The sequence below is a fragment of the Lissotriton vulgaris genome, chromosome 10 (assembly GCF_964263255.1).
Source record: "Lissotriton vulgaris chromosome 10, aLisVul1.2, whole genome shotgun sequence".
Taxonomy (NCBI): domain Eukaryota; kingdom Metazoa; phylum Chordata; class Amphibia; order Caudata; family Salamandridae; genus Lissotriton; species Lissotriton vulgaris.
In genome coordinates, this window is record NC_141698.1 from 418,298,948 (window position 1) to 418,324,421 (window position 25,474).

At 43.6% G+C, this 25,474-nt stretch overlaps 1 protein-coding gene across 4 annotated transcripts in view; it reads right to left on the reverse strand.

The window, feature by feature from the left end:
- Positions 1 to 25,474, reverse strand: part of WDR24 (WD repeat domain 24) — a 178,035-nt gene that overhangs the window by 125,052 nt on the left and 27,509 nt on the right. For all 4 annotated transcript variants that reach the window (XM_086941261.1, XM_086941259.1, XM_086941260.1 and 1 more), the window contains exon 2: positions 22,890 to 23,659. In XM_086941261.1, the coding sequence (XP_086797387.1) occupies positions 22,890 to 23,370 (481 nt within the window). In that variant the 5' untranslated portion in view covers positions 23,371 to 23,659. The remainder of the gene's footprint in view (positions 1 to 22,889; positions 23,660 to 25,474) is intronic.

Consider the following 25,474-nt stretch of genomic DNA (forward strand, 5'->3'; position numbering starts at 1 on the left):
TAATCCGAGTCATCCCAGGAAGATGCGGATTCACGTACCTGACCTCTAATGGGGGAGAAAAGGTACCAATTTCGATTAAATCTCACTTGTACACACAAGCAGAAAAAGCATTCAGTCACACAGAAAGAACTGTGAAAGCAGTGCAAATTGCATTAGCAAATGAACGAGAACTAGCACACGGCAAAAGGATTAATATCCTCACAGCGGAATCCGCCTTCGAGGCGCTATTCAGCCCAGTAAACCTGCCTACAGTGTCACTGGATCCGAAATGGATACAGTGTGTAGATTCTCTAGGAGCAGAAGACGTGAAATACTATTTCGCCCCGCAATTTAAAGAACTGAATGATTTAGAATATGAAGAAGAATATCCTCTGCCAATCGAACTTCTGCCTCTTCCACAATACGCTTGTATAATCTATACAGATAGATTTGTACAGCATTTCAACGTAGAGAGAAAATCCTACGATGCAGCCTGTGCGATCATTAAAGGTCGTTGGCTGTGCGGTAAATTCAGACCAAAAGTAACAAAAACTGAATCATTGAGAAACTGTTCGGCTCAGAGAGCTGAAATCAGATGTTTAAAGATGGCGCTCGAAAATGCAGAACGTGAATTCCCGACACTTATCGTGTGCGATTCTCATTTTTGCGTCAAATCTTACAACAATAAGCTGCAGAGGTGGATTGAAAACGATTACAAAGATGACACAGGTGCCACAATAAAGCATAAATTGCTCTGGAAACAGGTAGCTCTTTTACACAAAGAACTACAAAAGACTCACGTGATTCACGCACAGAGTCTTCAACGTGATGGCGTTCACGTTGCAGGGAATTCATTGGCTAACACAGCCACAGCGGAAGCAACTAACCCGGCTTCCGTAGCCACAAAAAAGCGTACAGATAAATACATAGATGGGGAAACCATGCTGGCAGTAAAAACGACCGTAAAAGGCGACTGTGCAGCACTACCCGTGAACTATCCACTCAATTATGCATACGTAATCGATGCAAACTCCGTTCCTTTTGCTCGAATCCCTGGAGTGGGGGACAGAGTAATTCCAAACAGGAGCAGGAGGGGCTTCCTCTTACTGGAAGCACACATGGGGTTGGGTCTGAGACACCAAACAATCAAGGTTTCTCTGAAAGAATTACAATCAGAGTACTGGTGGCCAGGAATGAGCATAGATATTCAATGTTTTGCTCAAAATTGTGAAGACTGCAACAGAGATCGCACTAATGAACAGGCCAGTGTAGTCTCAGGATCCCTGCTAGACAGCATAAGGCGGTCTATCTGCGCAATCAAAGAAGAGAAGCGCGTCCCATTGTACACAGTTAAGGCTAAACACACTTAAATAATGTAGCCTCCTGCGCTCGGCTGACGCTATAACTGTTATAAGAGAGATCTGCGAGTCTATATCGGCACATACGCAATTACCACGTTCCATTCTGACCAGGGTCCTGCTTTTAGCTCTCGAGCTTATAAGGAGGCCATGGCCAGCATGGGAATTGGGTTGCGGTATTCTTGTACGTCCCACCCCGAAGGGAATAGTGTGGTTGAAAGAAAAAACCGGGACATAAAGCGATCTATAACAGCGAAGGTATTAGGTTCAGGCGCTGGGTGGGTCAAACATCTAATAAGTGTCCAAACTAGTCTTAATAACTTGCCAAGAAATTCTCTAAAAGGTTTCAGCCCATACGAACTATTGTTCGGAATTAGAATGAACATTCAGGACCTCGATAGTCAGATGTCAGTGGTACAAGAAAAAAACAACAGACTTTGACATCAAAGATCGTTTGGCTGTTTTACAGGAACTGAATGAAACAAGAAAATCCTTAAGCAACATAAAGTTAAAGCAACAGCCAGATACCACTGACGAGGCACCACAAGCAACAGCCCCAGCAAGGCCTGTCTGGATTCCAAAGATTGGGGATCTAGTCAGAGAAAAGATCGCGGTGAAGAAGGAATTTGGGCCTTCTTACAGAAAAGCAGTACCTGTCTTGGCAGTCACCGGAACAAGATCAGTTGTACTACCGCCCCTTGCTGGTAAAAAGGAGAACAGAGTCGTGTCCATCGACCTGGTAAAACCACAAGCATGTGGCCTATAATCAACAGTAGGCCCAGTGGACTCCCAAGAAACAACAGAATACCCAAACTTGCAACAATCCAAGAGGTTCAAACTGAAAGACTAATCACATTCGATCAGCCTGCAGTGCACAATGAAGGACTATGCAATAATGCCATGGAACTTGTGCCTCTTGAAACACAGATTGAAACAGTTCATCAAGAAACTCCAGTCTACACTAATGTGGCATCAGAAAGTGCTACCGAGAGACAGATTGAAAGAACAATCCCATCAATTGACAGAACTGCCTCTGGTTATTTCATCAACTTCGACAACTTCTCTGAAGATCAAAACGACCCCGAAGTGATGCCAGAAACAAAAAAGACTTTTAAAGAAAAAGCAACGGAACTCTTTCATCAACTGAAGGAAATCTACCTTGTTTCCCCTTGGTTAGAGTTCTGGTTCGGTCTAGGTGTGTTTTTCCTCCTGCTTTGGCTCATCGTGGTACTTTGTTTGGGAAAATTCATTGAGGGAAAATATATTACAATGGACACAGCAAGTCAGAACATCAACCTAGTCCTCAAACCACACAGATCATCCCATGTGAAGAAAAGAGAACTGTCAACAGTAAATGTCACAGCAATTCCAATACCTGGTGGGGTAGTATGGGAGAAAACAGACTATGAGATATATGGTCCGGTCGAAATCCTGAAGTATCCTCATCAACTGAAGGTTTCCTTAAGTGACTTTGTAACACCTAGTACATTCTCTGATGATTGGGACTTTAACAGTATTAATGACATGATGTCTGATTTAGTAATGTCAGCTAGATTCACAGATCATGATTATTTACAAGGTTCATCTAGTTATGAGCAGTTATTCTGTTACACACACTATGGTGATCATTACTTGCATAAATCTGCACAGCCTAGAAATGTTTTTATGTATAATCAATGGGAACATTGTGCTACACCACCTAAAAGCAGTTCTAAAGCATTTTTTGAGAAATTCAAATACTTCTCAGGGTTTAACACCAGTAATGCAGAAACGTTTTATTACAAACTGTTAGATAAAACAGGAATGAAAACAATGCTGACAAATTCTAAATTGATATATTCAGAAGCATTTTATGAAAAAATGATGACATTTGGTTTTGATTATTGGAAAAATAACATTGAAACGAAAACAATTTGGGGTACAAAAGATTGGCAGGTACAAGGCCTTGAAGCACTATTCAGAACCTGCATGATACCAGAACAAATGTTGTTTTTAAATGACACAATACACCAAACATCCTATCTTGGCCTAGCTAAGATCAAAGACCTTAAAACACAGTCTATACCAAAGCCAATACCTGAAAATACAACTACAGATATTGAGTTAGACGTGTCACAAATTTTACATTTTAACAGAACACATCCTGATTGGAAAAAGTGGTTAATCTGGCCTACTGACACAAACAGCTGTCAAGATAGATTCCTGAATAAAACACAGGGGTTAAAAATGACCAGACTAGACCCGAGATACTCCCAGAGACAACATCCAGGGATAATAACAGCATACAGTGTAGGGAAACTCTGCCTTGAATGGCTAACATCATCCACACTGGCTGAAATTAAGCAACACTTGTCTTTACTAAAAGATGGTGCTGATTTGCGCGATTTCATTCTTGGACCACGCAAACAGCGTCAAAAGCGTTTCATGGCGACCAGTATCTATGCTGCGTACAACGAGGCTTGGAAAGTCAAACAAATTGAAACAGCTGAAAAAATACGAGAAATTGATCGTATTAATTTGGAAAAATCACTTTCTGTAGTAGACAATGGGTTAATGACTGTCTTCCAGAATATATTCGTTGGACAATATTGTATCCTCTGCCTTTGATGTGATAGATAGAGACTTGCTAATGTTACAACATGGCCAATCTCAATTACGTTCTATTATACAATTAGGCTGGACGCTGCAAAATCTTCGTTCAGGCTATGTGCCTTGGCGTTTAATCAACACAACGTCATTATTTTCCATTTTTAACCTTACTGATAAACAGATCAGTTTGCCACAGAAAGGAGCAGACTATACAATCCTGAGCATCGAAAAACTTGAGAGATTACCATTGACAATGTCAGAGAGTCCTGTCATTGAATGGATAATACACAGAATTATCACTATTCCGATAACAACTTTCCGATTTAAAAAGTGCCTTGAATACATACCTACTGGCCAGTATGAACGATTGGGTAAAGGTTATGTAAAATCAGAATGGAAATTACCATACACACATTCTTGCTATAGTGACAGCGACAAAAATGTATTTCTTAGTGGTGACAACTGTAAACATTCACTAAGCGGTATACTTTTGTGTCAGGGTATTAATTTACACGGAGCATGTGATGGAAATTCTAACAACCTTTCATGCCACCAGCTAGTCACACCTGCAACTCAGATAGAGCCCTTCTTTATGCAACTTGCAAACGGGAGTTACATTCTTAGAACGGATCACAGATGTTGTGGCCTTGTGCCAGGGAAAAGTTATCTAGTAAGCGTAACATCCATGGTCAAATGCTGTATGCAGGCCTTGTTCCCGAGTGGGCCTGCAGACACAGTGACTCCCATCTGGCCTCGTCTGAATCTCTATTCTATACGAATTAATACTTTAAGCAAAATGAAGTCTGTGCTTTTGCAGACAACAGTGCCTATAACGTCATCAAAAGAGACGTATGATCTTCTAGTTGCAAGGACAGCTACTGAAGTTCATGAACTTTTATCAACAAATTGCCCCGTGCATTTCGTAGAAATGCTCAGCCAACTCCTTAACATGTCTAGTGCCACAAGCATCCCAGGCATATTTAAGACTATTTTTACGGGACTGCTAACACCTTTTCAAGCAATTTTGGGAATCGTTCCTAATTTTGTACACTCTGTTTTTGGCGGCATACCATTATTTTTGAGACTTGTAGCAGGGATTTTATTTTTGACCGTCCTGCTTCGTTATGGCAAGCCGAAACTCAGACATAGCTCCCATGGGAATGGAAGAGACAATCCTAGCAATGCGCTACCGGGACAGGATAACTAACGTCCTCTGATTGGCCAGGCTAAGAGATCTAAACATGACCTGGTTCCTTTCATTCAGACCTATATGGCAGAACTGTATCTTACCGGTACTTCGATGTATGCTATGCGGAGATGAGTGCGTGTTGGACATCTGTCTTTCACTTCCATCAGCAGTACCAATGGACGTCGATACTTTGCTCAGTCAAATAACGGCTCACGCATTGTGTTGTCCCTAGCGGCTACCAATCCTGATGACGGCATTCGTTGAGACTCCTGTACTACGACTAGGTGGTAACAGTGGAGCAAGTGACAAAAGCAACATCACCCAGGTACGACCTTCTGTGAACATTGCTGCTCCCGACTATGATGACAGCAATCATTCTCACACCTGCCAAGTTACAGCACTATCGAATTTGGTTGAACTGTCACCTGATTTTGTAGACCAATTCTTTGAGAGCCTGTCTGATACTATGTTCTCACCCGTACAGAAACAATAACTTTGGAGAAGCTTTCCGACACACAGCGTTCCCATGAACTCTGAATTCGGCCTTCAGTTTTGATCAACAAAAACTGCTAAAAGCGTTGGAACTCTATTTCCCCGTTCAAGCATTAATTCTTTTGAATTGGACATTTTTTAATATTGACCTTTTTTGGCACGAACAATTCTTTGCTTAGGGTAAAAACTATTCTTAGAGAACAGAAGTTTCACACTTCTATTTCTAAACACATCTAGAGACATAACAAACTTACATCAGCCTCTAGCACATTTATTGCAATGCATTTATATGTGATGATTTATCTCGACCTTCTTCTGTTTCAGAGATACTTCATGTGTAATTCTTTATGCATAATCGTTCATTGATTTCATATGCAATAATTTTTGAATGATTTCTATGCTTCAAAAACGTACAGTACCTAAATTTCACGTATTACAATATACGCCTATTTCGAATGCATTTATGTATTTTGGGGTGGGCAATGTTACACATGCATCTAATTGCTCTAGTTTTAGTAATTTGATGGACATGAAAACGTGGAGTGGGTGTTGCGTGTTTATCTAGGTTCCTGATCGATACTGTGACCTTATGCCCCTATTCGGCTATAAATCCATTTATTCCCTATATTGGTATAACCGTTCAAGTGCGATATTCAGAAAGTCATCTCTGGCCTCACACGAACAGAGCCACATTCCAGAATAGTTTCTGCCACTTCCTTTGCAACCAATTAGTGCAATGACAGAGCAGAAGTCACTATCTGATATTCCTAGATTAACACTCCGAGTTCTTCAACAAGATAAAAACTCAGTAAACCTGGAAATCCCCGCTTGCTGTGTTTCGATTAGTAATGGAACTAATGAGCAACTGAAAGCTATCACTTCCTAGTGACATCTTTAATTGACGTCTTATGTCCAGCAAACTTGCGTCAAACCAGGCACCTGTCAGGTATAAATATTACCAACGTTGCCTTAAGCCTGTGGCCTGTTGCTAGCTGTTGTATGCTGTCTGCGAGCGAGCCTGCTGCTGCAGCCAGTGTCCCATTGCTGCTGTTGGTGAAGCTACTGATACCATTATCGCTGCTAAAGCGCGAACGATGGTGTGGTGAGCTTAGGAACTGAACAGCCGTCCCTCTGCGAAGAGCCCAGCAGATGCCAAGCTGCCCGCGGACGCTGTCCCCCCTCCTCCTCCTCGACGCGCTGAACAGAGAAATCCAGCTCCAGCGCTTCTAGTCTGCCCTCGCGGGTGACTGGGATACCGAGTTCCTCCTGAAGGAGATACCAGACCTCCATCATTCTATTCAGAGGTATGGTGTTGACTAAACCCTTAGATGAGAATTCTTGAAGCAAACCTTGGCAAAACCAACTTAACTTAAAGCTACTTACTTACTCCCCTTCCACGTGTTAGCCTTAGGTCAGGCACACCGGGGTAGGTTTAGTTAGAAGCACCAGTTGAGTATTTTAGCCTAATGTATATATGACTGTATATGTGTTTTATTACTTTTAAACCATTGTATGGCTAAGAAACCATATCAATGCTTTTACAGTATTATTTCGCAATACTTATCTTACTGTACGTACTTTTTATCATAACAAGTCTTGCAATTGTGGCAATACATTTCTCTTGTACGAGAAGAAAGACTGTTCAATAAATGTTAACCCTTTATTGACAAACGCCCGTCTCTCTATTCTCTACATATCGTGAAAGTAAACTGCACTAATCTGACTGAGTGAAATACATGTCTATTGTTTCACACGACCCTAGAGATTGACTCTTGATCTGAGGAGCAAAGTTGTCATGTTGCACGGTTGTTGGAAAGCTGAATCCCTTCTTGTCTGTGCCAGGGAAGCTGATCACTTCCTATGCAGAGAAGAAAGTTTCCAGTGACCTCTGAGCTAGTTGGTAACACACCCAATTAAGTTTAGCATAGTCAGTGGAGGCCTGGAAGATCCGCACTTCTACGTCGATACTACTGTTTATGTTATTCCAATGCGCAGGGCCTAGTGGGAAACTAGGAACTACACTGCAGTGTCATATGTGGTGGGCCATGAAACATTGGACCTTGTTGGTAGCCTTGTTGCCAGTTGGGGCGTTGTGGGACTCGATTGTTTTTCGCAGGGTAGCCTCCACTGGAGTCACTACTCGTGGAGCCTCGTCTATTGTTGTTATCCGAGTTGTCGTCGGAGGAATAGTTGGTCTTTTTTCCTTTGAAGTCGTCCTTTAAGTAAGGGTAGACTTTCTCCTTTTCAAACTTTGTAATGTCTTTCTGAAGTTTTGTTGTTTTTTGTTTCAAGAGGTATTCGTGGTGATCCGCCATTTCCTGATTAATTTCATCTAACTTGGTGGTGAAGGCAGCTTTGTTGTTCTTATTGACAGTACTCTTCATTGTGGCTTCTAAAGCCGAAATTTTTTCCAAAAAGGCATAAGATAGGCGTTTCGCCGTTTGTGAGATTAGGAAAAGTAGATCTTTGGTGCATTTCCATGACACCTGGCACCAGTCGACCTTAAATTGTTTGTCTTCTAGGAAAAGCCTAGGAATGATGTTCACGACTAGTCCCTGTGGGGCTATGTTGCTCCTAAGGTATTCTGTCATCATAATGCCATGTATAGTGATCCTTATTAATTCTTTCTTCATCTCAGTTAGCGTCAACCATTCATCATTGGAAGTGCCAGAGGCAGAAGAAGTCGTGCTGGTGAGTAAGGGTGGCGCTGATCTTAAGGCTTCGGCTATGGCATCCTCATCAAAGCTGAGGCCCGGTACATCCTCCATATCGATGGGGGGTGGCTGGGGTCAAGGATATATGCTAACCAGAAAAGCACAGCTACGGATCTGGTCTGCTCAGTATATGTGATCTTGACCTTAGACGTGGAAGCCTTATACACGAACATCCCGCAACAGGCAACCCTGGAGGCCGTGGAGTCCGCTTTGAGGTTGGAAGAATGGTCTTCCCCGACCCCGATCTCCTTCATTATGGAACTAGCCAACATAGCTCTAACGGAAACATTTTTCAAATATGAGTCACAGCTATACCACCAGATCCGCGGAACTTCGATGGGTTCTACTTTCGCACCGAGCTTGGCCTGTATATATATGGCCACCTTCCTTTGAGAAACATTTCATCTACCCATCTGATCACAACCCATTCCTCGAAAACCTCACCTTATGGCGTCGCTACATCGACGATATTCTGGTTTTCTGGAAAGGCGACCGGCCTAGTTGTGAGGCCTTCTGCGCATGGATTAATCTCCAGGATCCATTTCTGAAATTCACGGGTACCATTTCTGAACATTCTTTACCCTTCTTGGATCTGACTATCCAGCTGACTCCCACAGAAATCACCACTACCCTCTACAAAAAAGAGACCAATAGAAATAGCCTCCTTCTGTATAACAGCCACCACACTAGAGCCTTGAGGGACAACCTACCGTTCGGCCAATTTTTAAGGCTCCGCAGAAACTGCAGCTTGGTAACGGACTACAAACAAGAAGCGACTACCTTACAGCATAAACTCCAGGACAGAGGATACCCAACAAGACTACTTAAACAATCGGTGAAGAGAGCGCTCAACAATAACAGAGATTCTCTGCTGGAAATTCACACCAAGGAGACAGAGGATATCCTCACATGTGTCACCTCCTTCACCAAAAATTCCACGTTCATCAAAAAAACAGTGAACTCCCACTGGGGTATCTTGAACTCGGCAGGCTTGGACATCCCCCGGCCCCGGTTTGCCTTTAAAAGAACAACAAATCTTAAAGACACTCTGATTCATACTCGACCAAAAAAGACGAGCACTCTCCCTCAGAACACCCTCTGGGATTTGCCCCCAGTTATGGGCCACTACCGATGCGGCTCGTGTGTCGTATGTCCCCAGTCAACACAAGGTAAAACCATAGTGCTGCCTAATAACTTCACCTAAACAAACACACAAACTGCAACAGTTCTAAATGCATCTATATGCTGACCTGTCCATGCAGATTAAACTACATCGGAATGACAATGCGCACGGTAAAACTACACATTATGGAACACAACAGCAATATTCGCTGTATGAAGACACATACTCGTCTTTACGAACATTGCAAGCAACAAGGCCACCCTGCTGAGAGCATACAATGGACTGTTCTTGAATGTCATCCATCTATCAACCAACAAGCCTTATACAAAATCGAACAGCGATGGGTGTACCGTCTACAAACTGACACACAGGGACTTAATGATTCTGTCCCTTGGAATATGCTAGCCAGATAAACCACACTTGTGTGGCCCTTCTGATAGTATAAGAAATACTATCCTTTCCCACCAAAGAATTAGAGAACCAGCACACGTTTTGATCCAACCCCCATGACATTTTGATTGTTCTAAAATGGCGCCTGGTTCACTCCCTTTGGCATGGTGATCTGGGCATCTTGTCTCCAACATCAAGCTACCAAATAAACCCTTCCAGGACGGACCCTCAATCCCAAATAGGATAGGTCGAGAAACACAATGTTCACCCGTTTATTACCAGCGGGCTACACAACCCCCCATCGTCAGATATAGTTGGGCCCCTTTTATTTCCTCTAGCCCATGAGATCCTCTTAACGGATCAACGTACATAATCTGAATGTGTTAACTCTTAAATCCTGCCGGGAGAATCCTTTATTCCAACTCGAGTGACATAACACCCTCACTCGTTTCTATAGGGGCAGTCCCGCTCCAAGATGGCGCTTAACCAGGGCGCCTGTGATAGCCTTTTCCTCCCCCCACCCCTCTCTCTGCTCGAATCATCGGCAAACACGCTTGGCCGCGTTGCCTAGCAACGAGCCTTCGGACACGCCCACCCACGGCAATCGCAGACTTCCGCATTTAAATGTGACTGGGACTCCTGTTCAGTTACCAGCTGTCCTGCGATCTCATTTCGCCGCCGTGGGAGTGGTAGGTGCTTACAAGCGTTTGCCTCGAGCTCTCAAGGTAAGGAGGTTAGACGGGTTAACTGGGGCTGGCCTACGGTATCCTCCGCACTCCGGATCTCCCGGGGTACCTTTTTGTGGTTCTGTTCCCGGTGCCCCGTGATGCCCTCGGATGGACTACTCTTGTCTTGGCTCTGCCGGGGGTGTTCTACCGTAAGGCACCGTCGGGCTTCGGACTTACTCTTTGCCCCCCTGAGAGCATTGCCGCGATCTAGTAGCGGCAGAAATGTCCGTCTTGTTGGCTTGATGGTGATTGGCTCTGGGCGGCGGTGCTGTTTGGGGCCCGACCTGTGCCCGCGGCGTCACTGCACCCGCGGGTCCCTTGTTCAGATGATGTTCTCTTGGGTTTCTCGGGGTCCGTGGCTGGGCTCCTGACTGCCCGTTGGCCAGCACGGTCCACTTCTACTGCCACCGCTTTTTGTCCAGATTACCGGGACAGTGTAACTTTATCTACCTATCCCTCTTTTACATCCAGGTAATTACCTAGCAGCTCAGGCCCCACAAGGACAGTCTGTGGGGACCATCCACCAGGGATTGTGGGTAAGATCCAACACTTTATCATCACATACTGGGGTTCTCTTTATCCTCATCCCCTTTCAGGCGCATATGGCTACCCTCTCAGCAACCATACAACCTTTGCATTTTGGCACATGAATTAGTAAACAAGCAATGCGTCTAGTACATAGTATATAGATTATAATTTTAAAGTTTTTCACTGACGCATGTCTACAAATGAAACGCACTATTACTCTCTCTCTCTCACTGTTCGTAGTTGTGACCCCACTGAGCCACAACAAACACTGGGAAAAGGGTCTGTCCCTTTCTTTATGTTAAGACCTGACCTACATATTGGATATGAGGCTGCGGAGAATGATTAGTTTTTCATTCTTATTTCTATTATTTTTTCTTCTCTTAGAACGGGAATCCATGCAGGACTCCATCCTGCCTTGGTACATTCGACCACGCAGGTTGTATATGATACATCTTACAGCCCGGATAAGTTTTCCTTATGAGTTTAGGAGCACGTTAAGGCCCTGAAGAATTGCCGACACGGCATGAAACATGTTGACCACACCATAGGTGAGGGTTGAACGAAGCCAAACTACCTCACTTTTGAGCTTCGGTACCCCTCCCTTCACTCTTTTAATAAGGCAGTTAGCCACATGAATAAAGTTGTCTGAGTGGACTATACTTACCTTTTTTAATCACTCCTTCTCGCTCACTACTTCACCCCCCAGGCCCCTCACACACACTCATCCACTGTCCAGGAACAAAAGAACTCTACCAAAGTGTAGCACCCCGTGCTACCCGTCAGGCATTGCACCGCCAGCCGGACGCTGGAGCAGGAGGCCAATGATGAGACAAAACAACCATCAGGTAGGATGACAACAGTCGTCCAGCTTTTTAGTTGTGTGAGGCATCCTAAGTTCCGATAAGGAATTATCTGTATTCCCCGACACGCCTATACACATCATTCAGTGAGAGAGATGCTCTGTTAATCTTTATTCCTTTGGGGAACTTTGTACACTCTTTGGTTATCTGTTTTGTCTTTACAGGAGAAATCCAAAGATAGCTCAGACCATCTTCTAGATATTCTAACGGTAATACTCAAAGAATTACCTCTAAAACCAGTTGGTGACTGTAATTTGATCAGTGTAAAAAGTCCTGCACCTAGCTTTACAGAAGCCAGTGTTCAAGTGGGTGGTCCAAGGCTTAACACATTGACTGCTGCAGCAATTCCAGCAAGGTGCTGAACTTTTCAGATTTCCATTGTTCATGACGAGCTCACACAAGCACACAACAAGTGTACTGCATGACGAGCTGAGCTCGTCATGAGCAGGGAAGGGGTTAAACAATGAAGGTCAAATGGTATGGCATGTCAAATTTATTTGATCTGAAATCCCTCTCAAAAGAAGATATTTCTGTCCCAGAGGTCATATACCCAGGGGCGATTTTCGTAGTCATGTCCCTGATTCAGGGAAAAGTAGTGAAGTCTTCCCAATATTTAAAAAAAAAAAAAAAAAAAAAGAAAATCCGTCTGCCATTAAACAGGAATTTGGTTCTAAGCCTTATAAAACAAAGAAAAGAAGAAAGGCTAAAAGGAAACTACGAAGGATAAATAAGAGGAGTATACTAAGGGTCAAATACCCTACACCAAGGTGCCTGGTGTCAAACCAATATTAACATAGGAGAAGGCCACTGATCCTCAGTAGATTGATTCCCTCCCATTGGCCTTAAATCCAAAAGGATTAGTAATGGCGAATAACGAGATGGGCCAAGTAATATTAGTGCCCTTACTGGGTAAGGGGAACAAAAAGGGGATGATGGACGGAGCGTTTGAGCAAATCAAACACTCACCCCCAGTCAACTGATCTGGGTTTAATCCATCAACATTCTTTAGCTCACTCAGCCACCCCAGTTCAGACATGGCCATATGCAAATCAGTCTGACCCTGTGCCTCATGGGAACAGTCCAGCTCGAACTGCCAAACCAGGTCTTGCCTGGACCGGAAACAAGCATCCTGGTACCGGTTTCGGATTCATAATCCTCATCAGCCAGGCTATCTTGAATCCAGTGGCCAAGTGAGCAACAGAATCACGTCTGAGCATACCTTGCCAACTTAGGGCGAACAAAGCGAAACAAAAGGGGATGATGGACGGAGCGTTTGAGCAAATCAAACACTCACCCGCAGTCAACTGATCTGGGTTTAATCCATCACCATTCTTTAGCTCACTCAGCCACCCTAGTTCAGACATGGCCATATGCAAATCAGTCTGACCCAGTGCCTCATGGGAACAGTCCAGCCAGAACTGCCAAACCATGTCTTCCATGGACCGGAAACAAGCATCCTGGGACCGGTTTCGGATTCATAATCCTCATCAGCCAGGCTATCTTGAATCCAGTGGCCAAGTGAGCAAGGGGCTCACGTCTGAGCATACCCTGCCAACTTATGGCGAACAAAGCGAAACAAAAGGGGATGATGGACGGAGCGTTAGAGCAAATCAAACACTCACCCTCAGTCAACTGATCTGGGGTGGCTGAGTGAGCTAAAGAATGGTGATGGATTAAACCCAGATCAGTTGACTGGGGGTGAGTGTTTGATTTGCTCAAACGCTCAGTCCATCATCCCCTTTTGTATCGCCTTACTGGGTAAGGGCATGCTTACTTCGTCTGCTGGAACTGAGCTCTTTTGGCCGAACGATGATCAAAGGGGGTTAAGGGAACTGCAGCAAACTCATATGATGATCTTGACTGGGTCCTTCAATTGGCAGATATTTTTTGCTGACCCCGTTACAGAATTTGTTTTGAATAGATCACGCATCTGATCTTTTTTCAAATCCTTTCCTCAGCTGGCTAAAATATCATCTAAAGACATCTTCCTCGTTGTTCTTCCTAAAGCCAGTGCTGTAGTCGCTTCCTGGACATTTGTAGTGGTGTATTTTTATTCCGGGATAGTAGCTGATGAGGTCCTGAACTCACTGGATGAGCTACGGCGATCAGGCTTTGAAATCTATGACTCATTTACTCACTGGCCTGCATTCACTAGAGAATTTTGAAAGTATGATAAAGTTCTAGAGGAGCGTGTGGGGGCACAATTCAGCCAGCATAACCATTATACCCGGTCAGTGGGCTTAGGGGCCAGGAGGTGCCTAATTCTGATAGGATCTTAATTGTTAAAACAGAGAAGGCGAGGCAAATCTTCACTGTCATGAACTATCATAAAAGAACGATAAAAACAGGAATTAGATTGCTGGAACAACTAATTCAACAAGCATTTACAATACAATGGTCTCTGCATCATTAAAGGTAGAGCGATTGGCATTGCTCATGACATTTTTTTTTTTTAAATCATAAAAAAATGGCATTGTTATTTACATTGCCAATAGCTTAATCGGTAAATAAATGGCATTGTCATTTACAATGCCAATAGCTTAATCGCTCGCAAATGCATGACCTATTGCATTTACACCCACACAGAGCCACACACACAAAGCCACCCACACACACATACAGACACACCCACACAGAGCCACTCACACAGTCATTCACATAGAGCCCCCTAAACAGAGCTACCATCACACAGACAGAGCCACCCACACATAGAGCCACCTACAAAAAAATATATTTACATGTGCCATCGCATACTGTTTATCCACAGACCGTGCGTAGTAGCCGAAATAACTCTGGGCTGTGAGTAACCAGGAGAGGCACGGGCCAGGTTTATCAACCAGGCGCACTCTACAGAACGTGTGAAATCTGAGGGCCAGAGGTGTAACAGGCACTTGTTTGTAACACCCCAATAGCTGGGGCTGTGTGTTAATGGTGTACACAGGGGCTGGTTTGAGGCTCCCATTTTGGTACTCTAGCACCTTTCAAGCCCATAAACAAATCTACCCAAAACCCCGATATCTCACCAGAGTACAGTTCACATGCCCCCACCAACCTGCACAAAGATCCTGTCAATCACACAAAACACCCTGAGTGCCCTAGCTTTCACCCAATCCATCTAAAGTGCCGCAAGGCAATACACTTTATACGTAAGGAAACGCACACAATACAATCATGACATAGTTTTTGCAAGTTTATTTTCTCATGTGTCGGAAGATGTCATACTTTAAACTATGGCTTGTTTCCATGGATTCCGTTTTATTTAATTTTCATTTGTCAAGAGTTTGTGTATATTTTGTTTGAGACAATTGACAACCGAAGCCTTTAGTGGTTTATGAAGAATCCCTCAGAGGGCTGCCCTTTAATAGCATGTATGACTGGTGCAGGATTCTTCATGGCAACTCTCAGGCACAGTTAGTGATGCCAAGTGCTGCCTGGCATGGGAATGAGACTAGAACAGCTCCATTGCCATTTTAAAGCTGACAGGTCCAGCTGGAAACACAATCAACTTAACTCTAGCCTGTCATTTTGTATTTGCACCTGTGTAATATCCCTGAAGGTTTTTTTGGCATTGTTTTGGCTTTGACTCCCTCCATCGGAAGCTTGCATCGTCTGCTCTCTGTGTCCTTTCATTGGGTGCCTCATCAACGCCTGCAGGACTCCGTTTGTTTCCATGTGGGATGCCTCTCCAGCTCCATTTGCACCCCTGGGGGACCAAAAACCCCACAAACTAAAGGTGCATGGTCTTTAAACTTTTGGGGGTACGATCAGTCCTATTTAGAGGAGGAATGTCACTGCTGTTTTAAGTTTATCCGCCTCCCCCGGCTTGCTCTATCACACTCTGTGTTGATTTGTAGAGTGTCTAATGATGTACTGCTGCCCTCCATGTTACTCTGTCGTCTTAATACCTGCTGTTTGGTGTCTTACACTGTGTAAACAATAGTCATTAAAGTCCCACTGTGAACATGAGACCAGCAGCGGGCTTTATACACACATCTTAAGAACCAGGAAGTGATCATTTTTCCGGAAATCTGTAGGCAGGAGATCTGGTTTGGGGTTGTTTCTGTTTTAAATTTCATCTTTATCCTATTCTGAAGTTACAGCCTCTGTGTGAGTGATGCTCCTCACATCAGGGAAGTCTCCAGCCTGCAGCACCCACAACAGAGTGACTTTATGAACTATGTGCACCTGGCTATGAATAGCCACAAAGGCAGTGACCAGGAAGTAGACAAAGGGGTGGTTTTACATAAAAGGCCCTTCCCATTCAGAACAACAGAGACTGCAGCCCCCATTACCTCTAGCATACATCAAGTCGCAGGGCTACAGGAAGACTAGACAGGAGCCACTCTTAGTAAAAAGATCTAATAGACGGGAGCCACTCTTAGTAAAAAAGATCAAATAAAATTTCTTTAGGAGCCTTTTCTCTTGTCCTTACTTCACTCGCCTCTGCTGATACACTCTACTGTCTTGGAAAACAACACCACACTTTTACTGTGCACAGGAACAGGCCAGGGGCTTTCAAAATGGAACCTACAGGCCTCTCTACTTCGATTAAACGTACAATAATACAATGGGTGCATACACAAACACACACAACATACACTTGGATAGGACTGGGTGACAGGGTATAAATCTGACTGCGCATTGGCAAGACAGCCTCAGCAGTGCCAAATAACTCCATTTTAGTGAGTGAAGAAAACTTTAATTACTGAATATTGGAGGAAGCTTATTAAATGAGACTTTGTTCGTCTGCACCAACTCCCCCTGTGAAACATACAGACCCTGTAACAAAGTTGTGATATACCAGCCTATGTTTAAAAGGGCTGCTTTAGGCTAGGCACACTGCAGGCTAGGGATCTTAATTTTCAAATGATGCGTACACTTCGTATTTACATGTTTATGCTGTCTGCACTGGAAGTGGGGCACTATTTATAATATTTCTTTGTACAGTTTACATCCTCAGATTGCTGGCTATCTCAGAAAGCCTTCTCCCACTACACCCCTAAAACCCAGCATGAAATCTGTACCTTTAATTACTTCTGCTTGATTCCTCTCTTTTTCTATTTCCAGAGCGACCCACTTTACCTTTGATCCTCTGCATACCTTCTATTTCCAAGTATAGCCTCATCTCAGTCTCTTGTCGGTCTGCCTTAATCCTTTTTCTATAATTCTTCAATTGGCTGATAACACATTTCATAGATCACATCCCCTCATCTTCAAACCCCTATCACTTTAACCTTATATCACTCAAATTTTGTCAACCAACCGTTCACCTGAAACCACATAGCTTCACTAATGATCACACCTAATTGGTATTAATATAACGTACCACTAAGTAAATGAATGCATTTTTTTACTTGAGAGCACATCATAATTAATCGCAGTAACTACTAGATAAACTGCTAACCTTGGGAATAGCTGGGTACTCGCCCTAAAGCATTTCAATGCCTAGTCAGTGATAGTTGGCGCTAAATAAACACAATTACATTAAAACACATGCTATGTCCCTGCTCTTTTTTGCACCCTCTCTCGCTCGGGCTCTTTCTCTTTCATGTGTCATTCCACAACTTTCCCCAACCTCCCCATTTTATCAGCTCCCCCAGCCTCTTTTCTACCACATCTGCCCCCCCCCCATGCCCCTCCCCCAATACCTTGGAACTGAGGTCGGGTTCACCTCCCCCAGGCCCCTCCCCCTCGCCCTCGGAGCTACTGCCGTCCGAGGCCTCCTCCTCCGGACCGAAAATGTGGGCGGGCAGCTGGACTGCCGGAGACCCGGGGCGGAGGTCACCAGGTGAGGTCGCCGGAGAAGCCATCAGTCAGTAACACACAGCAACCCCGTGCGATAGCACCACATCACCAGCACCCATGCGCAGTCACAACCCCAGGGCGTGAGCATCCACGGAGGGGCGGGGTACTGCTCATAGCCGACCAATGGACAGCTGTGAAACCAATTGCTGAAAATGAGGCGTAGATCAACAGTAAGGAAATGCCTCCTATGTTCAGCCATCATGGATTGGGGAATCTGCTTCAATTTGACATGGCATCATATGCAATGAGTGAAGACTTTAATTAAAACGAGGCGTGGGGCAAATAGAGCATGGGCTAACTCTCGTACTACAGTGCAAATCTCGTTCAAGCGATGCGGGGCAGTTTGCTTACCTGATGAAATATGCAAGCAATAGAGTGAGGACTTTTGCAAATAGAGCGTGGGCGGGCTTTCGTACTACAGTAGCACTCTCGTCCAAGCAGTTTGCTTACCTGATGAAATAAGCAGGCAATAGAGCGAAGACACCTACCACAGCAGGAGCCACGAACAGCGGGAGAGGGCGGGAGGGGGAACAGCGGGAGCCACGAACAGCGGGAGGGGGCCGGAGCCACGAACAGCGGGAGAGGGCGGGAGCTACGAACAGCGGGAGCAGGCGACCTACCTCATCTTACTGTGCAGAAAAATGGCGCCCATAAGCTTCCGATATTTTTCGGATTTGGGGGCGTGGCTTTGCTGTCCTGAGTGACGGGCTACGTCACGAGCTAAAGAACAGCAAAAATGACGCCCCCAAATCCGAAAAAGACAGAGCCTATTCGGAGGGACGGCTGTCTCCTCCAATGACTGGCTTCCGTTTAGGAAGCCAGCCAATGGAGGGAGAGCCAAAAAGAGGGAGGGATAAAGCAGCCCTCTTACTGACATTAATTCTCGGACTTCCGGTCTGCCTTCGGCAGACCGGATATTACCGAGACCTAAAAAGGGGATATCAAAACCCTTACTTTGTAGATCCTGATAGTGTCTTGGTTAATTGTCTGCCGTGGAATATCGCTGGTTTGACATGAAACCTTGAATCTCTTTTGTCTGTTATTGATATTAAAAACTGTTATGATAATGGACAGCATTGCAAGAAACCTAAGAATTAGAGGATGTAGTGTTCAGTGACTATAGAATTTTTTGTGCTAAAGCAGACAGGCCAATTTAGTCGGCTTAGCTGTTATAACGTCCGTAAAATATGAACTAGTCTGGGTCATTTTAGTTAAGGAATTCACTAACTTTCTTATTATATCAGGTTCAGGTCTGTCATTACAAAAATAATACAATGGGGGGAATGATTGCCCAGATCTAATATCAATTAATACTGACTTCCCACTGAAAAAAAGTCCGGAAAAGCAACTAAAAGAGATTGCAATTTTAACGGAAAAGGTTCACTTGTCTTTCCCTAATGTGCTAATCTTATTGATGGGTGATTTTAACGCAAAGATTCCACCTAACCTATCAAAGGACAAGTTACAACTGGAGAAAGAAAATGTTCTTGGGATCCCATGTCATGTTTTACCGGGCTAGCGAGGGAATGGGTTCGGTCGATATTTTAGGCACACTGTTAGACAGCCTAAATATGACTATTATTAAGCCGGGTATGCCATGCAAAGTGGGGGAAAGTCTGGGATAGGTGGGTGATATATAGAGGACTCCGACGAAAATTAACAAGGGACACGATGCAGGATAAGAGGTATGAATATATGAATAGAGGGGGAAGAAGCTACCTGACGTCCAATCTGTCAGCTGAATAGCCTGAACCTAATGGGAAGTACCCGAAGAAAGTAAACAGTAGATGAAGCCTTCAAGACTGTATAGGGTACTTGGACTGTAATAAATCTGTGATGTTTTGCTATATATCTGTAAGTTTAATCAAAAGAATGACAAAAATATATATAACTACTGTTCATGGCAGATGTGTAGGCGATCAACTGGCCCAGCTCACTTTTGATAATTGGAGGGGGGCTATATTGATCGACTCAGTAATAATCTCACATGAAAGTTATGGCATAGTAAAGGACCTTGTAATAGGTGATATAGCAGGCAATGACCATAAACCAATTGTGCTTCCACTGCATAATAGTGCTTTGTTAAGCGATCATTGACATAATAGTCAGCCAATTTACTGCAGAAATGAGCATAGATTATGGTAAGTAAAATTAAAAATAAATACGATAAATGAATTGTTGGGTTTGTTGAAAGCTCAGACTATTCTATCATCTCAGCACATAGTGCAGGACTCTGAGAACCTAATTGTCTACATAATGGAAGTGGATTATAAAATAGGCTAATAAAACAGGTGGGACAATTAGGGCATGCCTAATTACACTATATTGGAAAATGTATAGGAAAGAAATAAGACAAATAATGTGGAATGAAAAAGAGAATGTATGGACGAAGGCAACTGTTTTGCTTCGAACTGGAATCCTAAAGGGCTTCTGGAACACAGTTAATAGTGTTCTTGGGCAGTCTAAGAAAACTGAAGCAGCGCCTGTTCCTGAAGAAACATGGATTAAGTACATACCTTCTTTAATCAAACACTGCCTGTGAGTACTATGTGTATACCTGCAAAAGCACTCACTTTATTCTGGTTTGGTGAGTTCCAACAAGATGCAAAGCATTATGGAAGTGCCCCTTGTAGATGTGTGCAAGTATTGCTTGCATACACTTTTGGTTTCTTGAAGCCTGCTAGCTACAGTGACTTGGTATCTTCGGAGCGAATGCTTCAGTGCATTGCATGTTTTTTTTAATTTCAGGGGAGAAGACTTTTGGAAAGACTCATCATTTTCAGCTATTGCAGGATGGACCCTTGGATGGCCAGTGCAGGGTTCAGTGCATATTTTGCACAGTAACTGGGTGGTAGAGGTTCAAATGGTCTATGCCTGGGAATCACACGTTACCCCTTTTACCATAAATGTACTGCATAGACAGTTGTCTTGACAGAAGCAGAAACGGCCTCCAATCCATTCTCTAGCTTTTGCACATTAACTGTGCTATTAAAATGGTCTGCATGGCTTGAACACTGCCAACATTAATTACACCAGGAAGGCCATTGGTTTGAGGGCCATCACCGCTTCCCCACTCCCTCATATACAAATGTTGGTCTGCAATGCACGCAGAAGGGCTACGGTGGGTTCATGAAGGACTGTAGGTTCTTTACGTCTTTCCGTGCCCTCATTCACCATCCATCTATCACACCTTTGCACTCCAATGCAACAACTCACCAATGCACTCAGCCATGCACTCACTTTGAACTATTCATTCATAAATCGATGCACTCACTCACTTAGGTTTCAGTGACCTACCTTCTTCTCAATGGCCTCTGGCGATACGATTATTCCCATTAGGGTTGTTATTTTGGTGCGGCATGGTAGAGATGCTGCCAGGAAGGTTGGTGAACCCAGTGCTGATGGTAATAGTATTCCAATATGTAATGCCCATACTATTCCCACCTTCTCTTCAAGACCAAAGCTTTCAGAGGACCTACTTCTCTTTTCAGACCATGCATTTCTTCACTGGCACAAGAACCAAACAGAGACAAGATCTACCTCTAGCTCTGCAAGCTTTAGCCATGATGCCAATGCACCGGCTTGGGAATGGATGTTGGGGGCTGTGAATTAGGCAACTCTCAGAAAACGAGGTTATCACAAATTCTATACATACAACCTACAGCACTACTAATTCTACTAGATGCCGAAAGAATACTGAAAACATTAGCCTTTTATCGAACAATGTTGTTTTTGGAGACATCAGGATTAAAAACACAAATTTGTTCCATTAGTAAAGTAATGAAGAAATGTAGGTGTACTGAAGGAGATTAACTTTATAATATACAAAATATTACTATTATCCGTTTACTGACCCCTTTGTCTTATGACCAAGCCATCGCCTATTTTCCCCCAAAAAATCGTATCTGCTTCTACTCTCTAAACCAGGGAAAGACCATACCTTGGTCAGTAGCTACAGACCATATCCATTATACCCAGGATTCTATACACACAAAATGGAGCATGCAAACTGGAGTCTGGGGTCTAATTTTTTTTTACATTTTGATTTGTCTTTTTTGCCCTAATGCACATATTACGTGCTCAGATACATCAGTAAAGATACTATCAAAGAGCAATATGGAATACAACAGATGGGGCATCCAATGATATTTTGAAAAATCCAAAGAGTTATTCAAACAGGTGTGACTTGTTTATGCACTATTTTACCAATCCTCTTACTACAGAGTTGACCAATCATATACTTATACAGCACAGAAACGTGTGTTGTAAAAGCTATTTTTTGCTGTAACTACCAATAAACACAAGTGAGCACATGAATAGCATCAGTAAGCACAGAAAGTTATGAAAGAGTAGATTGTGAAACTACTCGACATCAGAGTTCTGACTTTATCGACCCAGAATACTCGCCACGCATACACACACACTCAGCCATAGACAGACATGTACTCACTCATCCACAGGTCAAGAGAAGTGTGTGTACAAGTCGCCATTTGTGTTCAGGGGTGAATGCTACTTAGGGTTGAGGCAGAAACGCCAAAAGAGAGGTAAAGCCGAGACATGCTCCCAAGGAGTCCAGAGCTCACAGTGGTTTGATTCAGCGGGAATCGAAAATACTCTTACAGCTCAGCCCAGTGCTTTAGTGCATTTAGAAAGAGGTGAGGGATAGATAAGTATATATTGTTTTTTAAGGATTGAAATTGGCTTAGTAATTTTGGGGTCTCAAATGGGTTGTCCTTCTACACAACTAAGCAGGTACTAATAAACTTCAGATCTAACCCAATGGATCGAATTATTGATTGTAAGAGATGTTCAGCTTTACAGCACTACAATACACACGTAACACGAAAATCAGTCATAACCAGGTTCAATTTTACAAAATGTAATCGTTTCTGGAAAACTTGTCATTATTTCATACAATCTAGGGCCAATTAGATTAAAAAGCTTAGCTGAAAAAATGAATTGATTGGGGTTAAGTTTTAGCTACCCATGATTTTACATATATATGTAATATTTTAAAAACACAGTTTCACAATGCTTCTCAGGGGCTTGTTTTATTGCAGCTCAAAGGCTGTATGTGTGATAATAAGTTGGTTGAATTTTAATTAAATGAAAAATAAGAAGCAGCTTTGCTTACCTGAGAAGGTGGTAATAGAATCCTTTTTTCGCAAGTCAAAGCATTTCATATACCCATCCTGTGAGCCACTAAGCAACATATGAACCTCTGTGGGGTGGAAACACACCTTGTTCACCGTCCGCTTGTGTTCTGTGAACAGCTGGTCTTGTTTGTTTCGAGATGGTTTCCCAAGGTTCCAGGTCACCACTACGCCATTGGTAGCAGCCGTAGCCAACAGGTTCTCGTCCATCTGGTGCCACACCACATCAGCACAGCTGAAGTTGAGTGATGGCTTGCGGCCCACCCTTAGATTTAATTTTTCAGAAAACTGGTCCTCCTCAATTGAGTAGATCTTAAAAATGTTTCGACCGGCAACAACTACTTGGGCAGCATCACGGCAGACACTAATGGCATTTGCAGGAGCATCCAGGTGGCAGAACATGGTCCGACCAGTGATGGTATTACCACCAAGAGCAGTGGTCACACGGGCCATTTTTTCCATGGTTGGGCCTAGGCTGCCGGCACCTTTCCAAACTCCACTTAGGACCTCCAGCGAGGCAACTTATGTTTAGAGGCCCATGGTGTGTGGCCATCTTCTAAATAAACCCATTTTCTCATTAAATCTAGACCCTAATATGGAAAAAAGTCCAATTGCAATGGTTTTCCATCATGGCTTCAGGTGTTAATGTTGCCAGTGTCCATGAACACATAGCATCGCTCTCCTTCAGAAATCCTCGAACATAAGAGTGTTTTCATGTGATAGCTTGCCAGAAAGAAGTCATGTTTTCAGCCTAGGATAAGAATAAAGAGCAAATATTTAAAGTATTTATTAGAAAACTGTACATATGTTCAATGCATACATCATATTACTGAAACACTTCGAAACCACCTCAAGAGGGAATCTTGTGAAGGGTTAAACAGCCTACTACTTACTGGGTATAGAACCTTGCTCAGCCTAAACAGGTGGACTATCTGCCATGCATATTTATACATTGACCATATTTGGCTCAAAGCATCTAAGTTTCCCTACTAACACCTCATGTACCCTCTAAAATGCCTATCTGTGTCATAGCTTTACACCACACAGATTCACCTTGATACCGTTATACATGTGCCCACTTGACACACCAGATTCCAAAGATGTATGCACATTATTTCTGTTCTAGGGAAAAGCGCTCTCATATGTAACGTTTAAAAAACTAATATAGTCACACGTGGTGATGCAGTCTTTCTGCATTACTCTGGTGGCCTTTCTGTCTGAAACGTCAGGGTTGACACGTTTCCATTGCTCACCTCTCTCGGTCTCCGATGTCAACAGTCAAACAAGCATTGGCAATGCAACAGGTCTCGCATTACTGATAGTTTGAGTAATTGGCGTTTGTAAATAATAATGCAACGCCAATAGCTCATACTTTCAGTAATGCAAGACCTAGTGCATTGCAAATGCTTGCGTAGTGAGCCAGGAACCGGCATTGTATGTCTCGGTGCAGTACCGCAAGCTGCTCCTCAAGGTCCTTGGTGAGCAAGGCACCAGCACTTTATGTCTCGGTGCAGTCTCGCAAGCTGCTCCTAAAGGTACCTAGTGAACAAGGCACTAGCACTGCATGTCTAGGTAAAGTACTGCAAGGTGCTCCTAGAGGTCTCTAGTGAGCAAGGCACCAGCACACTGCATGTCTCGGTGCAGTTCCGCAAGCTGCTCAGCAAGGCCCCAGCACTGCATGCCTAGGTACAGTGCCACAAACTGCTCCTAGAGGTCCCTAGTGAGCAAGGCACCAGCACTGCGGACCTCTTTAGGTCACACATGGTACTGCACTCTGCAGAAGATATGGTGAATCCACCCTTTCCAAGACAAGGAGGTACTAAGGAGGGACTACTAAGCCTATTGACAAATGAAAAGCCACCATTTACAAAGGACAGGGGCCAATTAAACAAGCATTTACAATGCAATAGGTCTCGCAGCATTTAAGTTAGAGCTTTTGGCATTGTTTATGACAATGTATTCTAGTAATTAGTTAGTATTCTTTGAACTGCTATAAAGATGAATAGCAAATAGTCTTTGTTTTTTTAAAAAACAATTGTTTTTGAATAATTATCTTTTGTAGGCTATTAGTGATAAACATATATAGTAAGTATATAGTAGACACACGAATGGAGACACAATGGAGAGCTAGTGTGTAACTACTGTACATGTCGACGGCGTTTCGGTCCAAAACACATCAATACAAGGGCCATCATTAGGACTAAGGAATAATTGCCTGAATATTAAAGGCAAGCCTGTAAGAAATTGAGGGGGAAAAGGCAAGAAAAACGTGTTTAAAGGAAAAATAAAATGCAAGGACATACAGCTTAATTTGTTAAACGATGTTAACTGACCATGCACATTGTTGTGAATTCTTCGTGCATTAGAACTGCGGAAAGCAGTGAGGGAGAGGGAAGGAAAGGTAATATGGGGTGAAAGCCAAGGGGTTAACCGTGACTTTGTAGATCGCCGGTAGCGTGTGTCTAGAGAAACCATGCCTACTACGGGGGCCTGGAAATGCAAGGGGGAATTGAATGAGCATCCAGGCCCCCAGTGTTGGCATGCGCCCATGCGGCATCCCTCACAT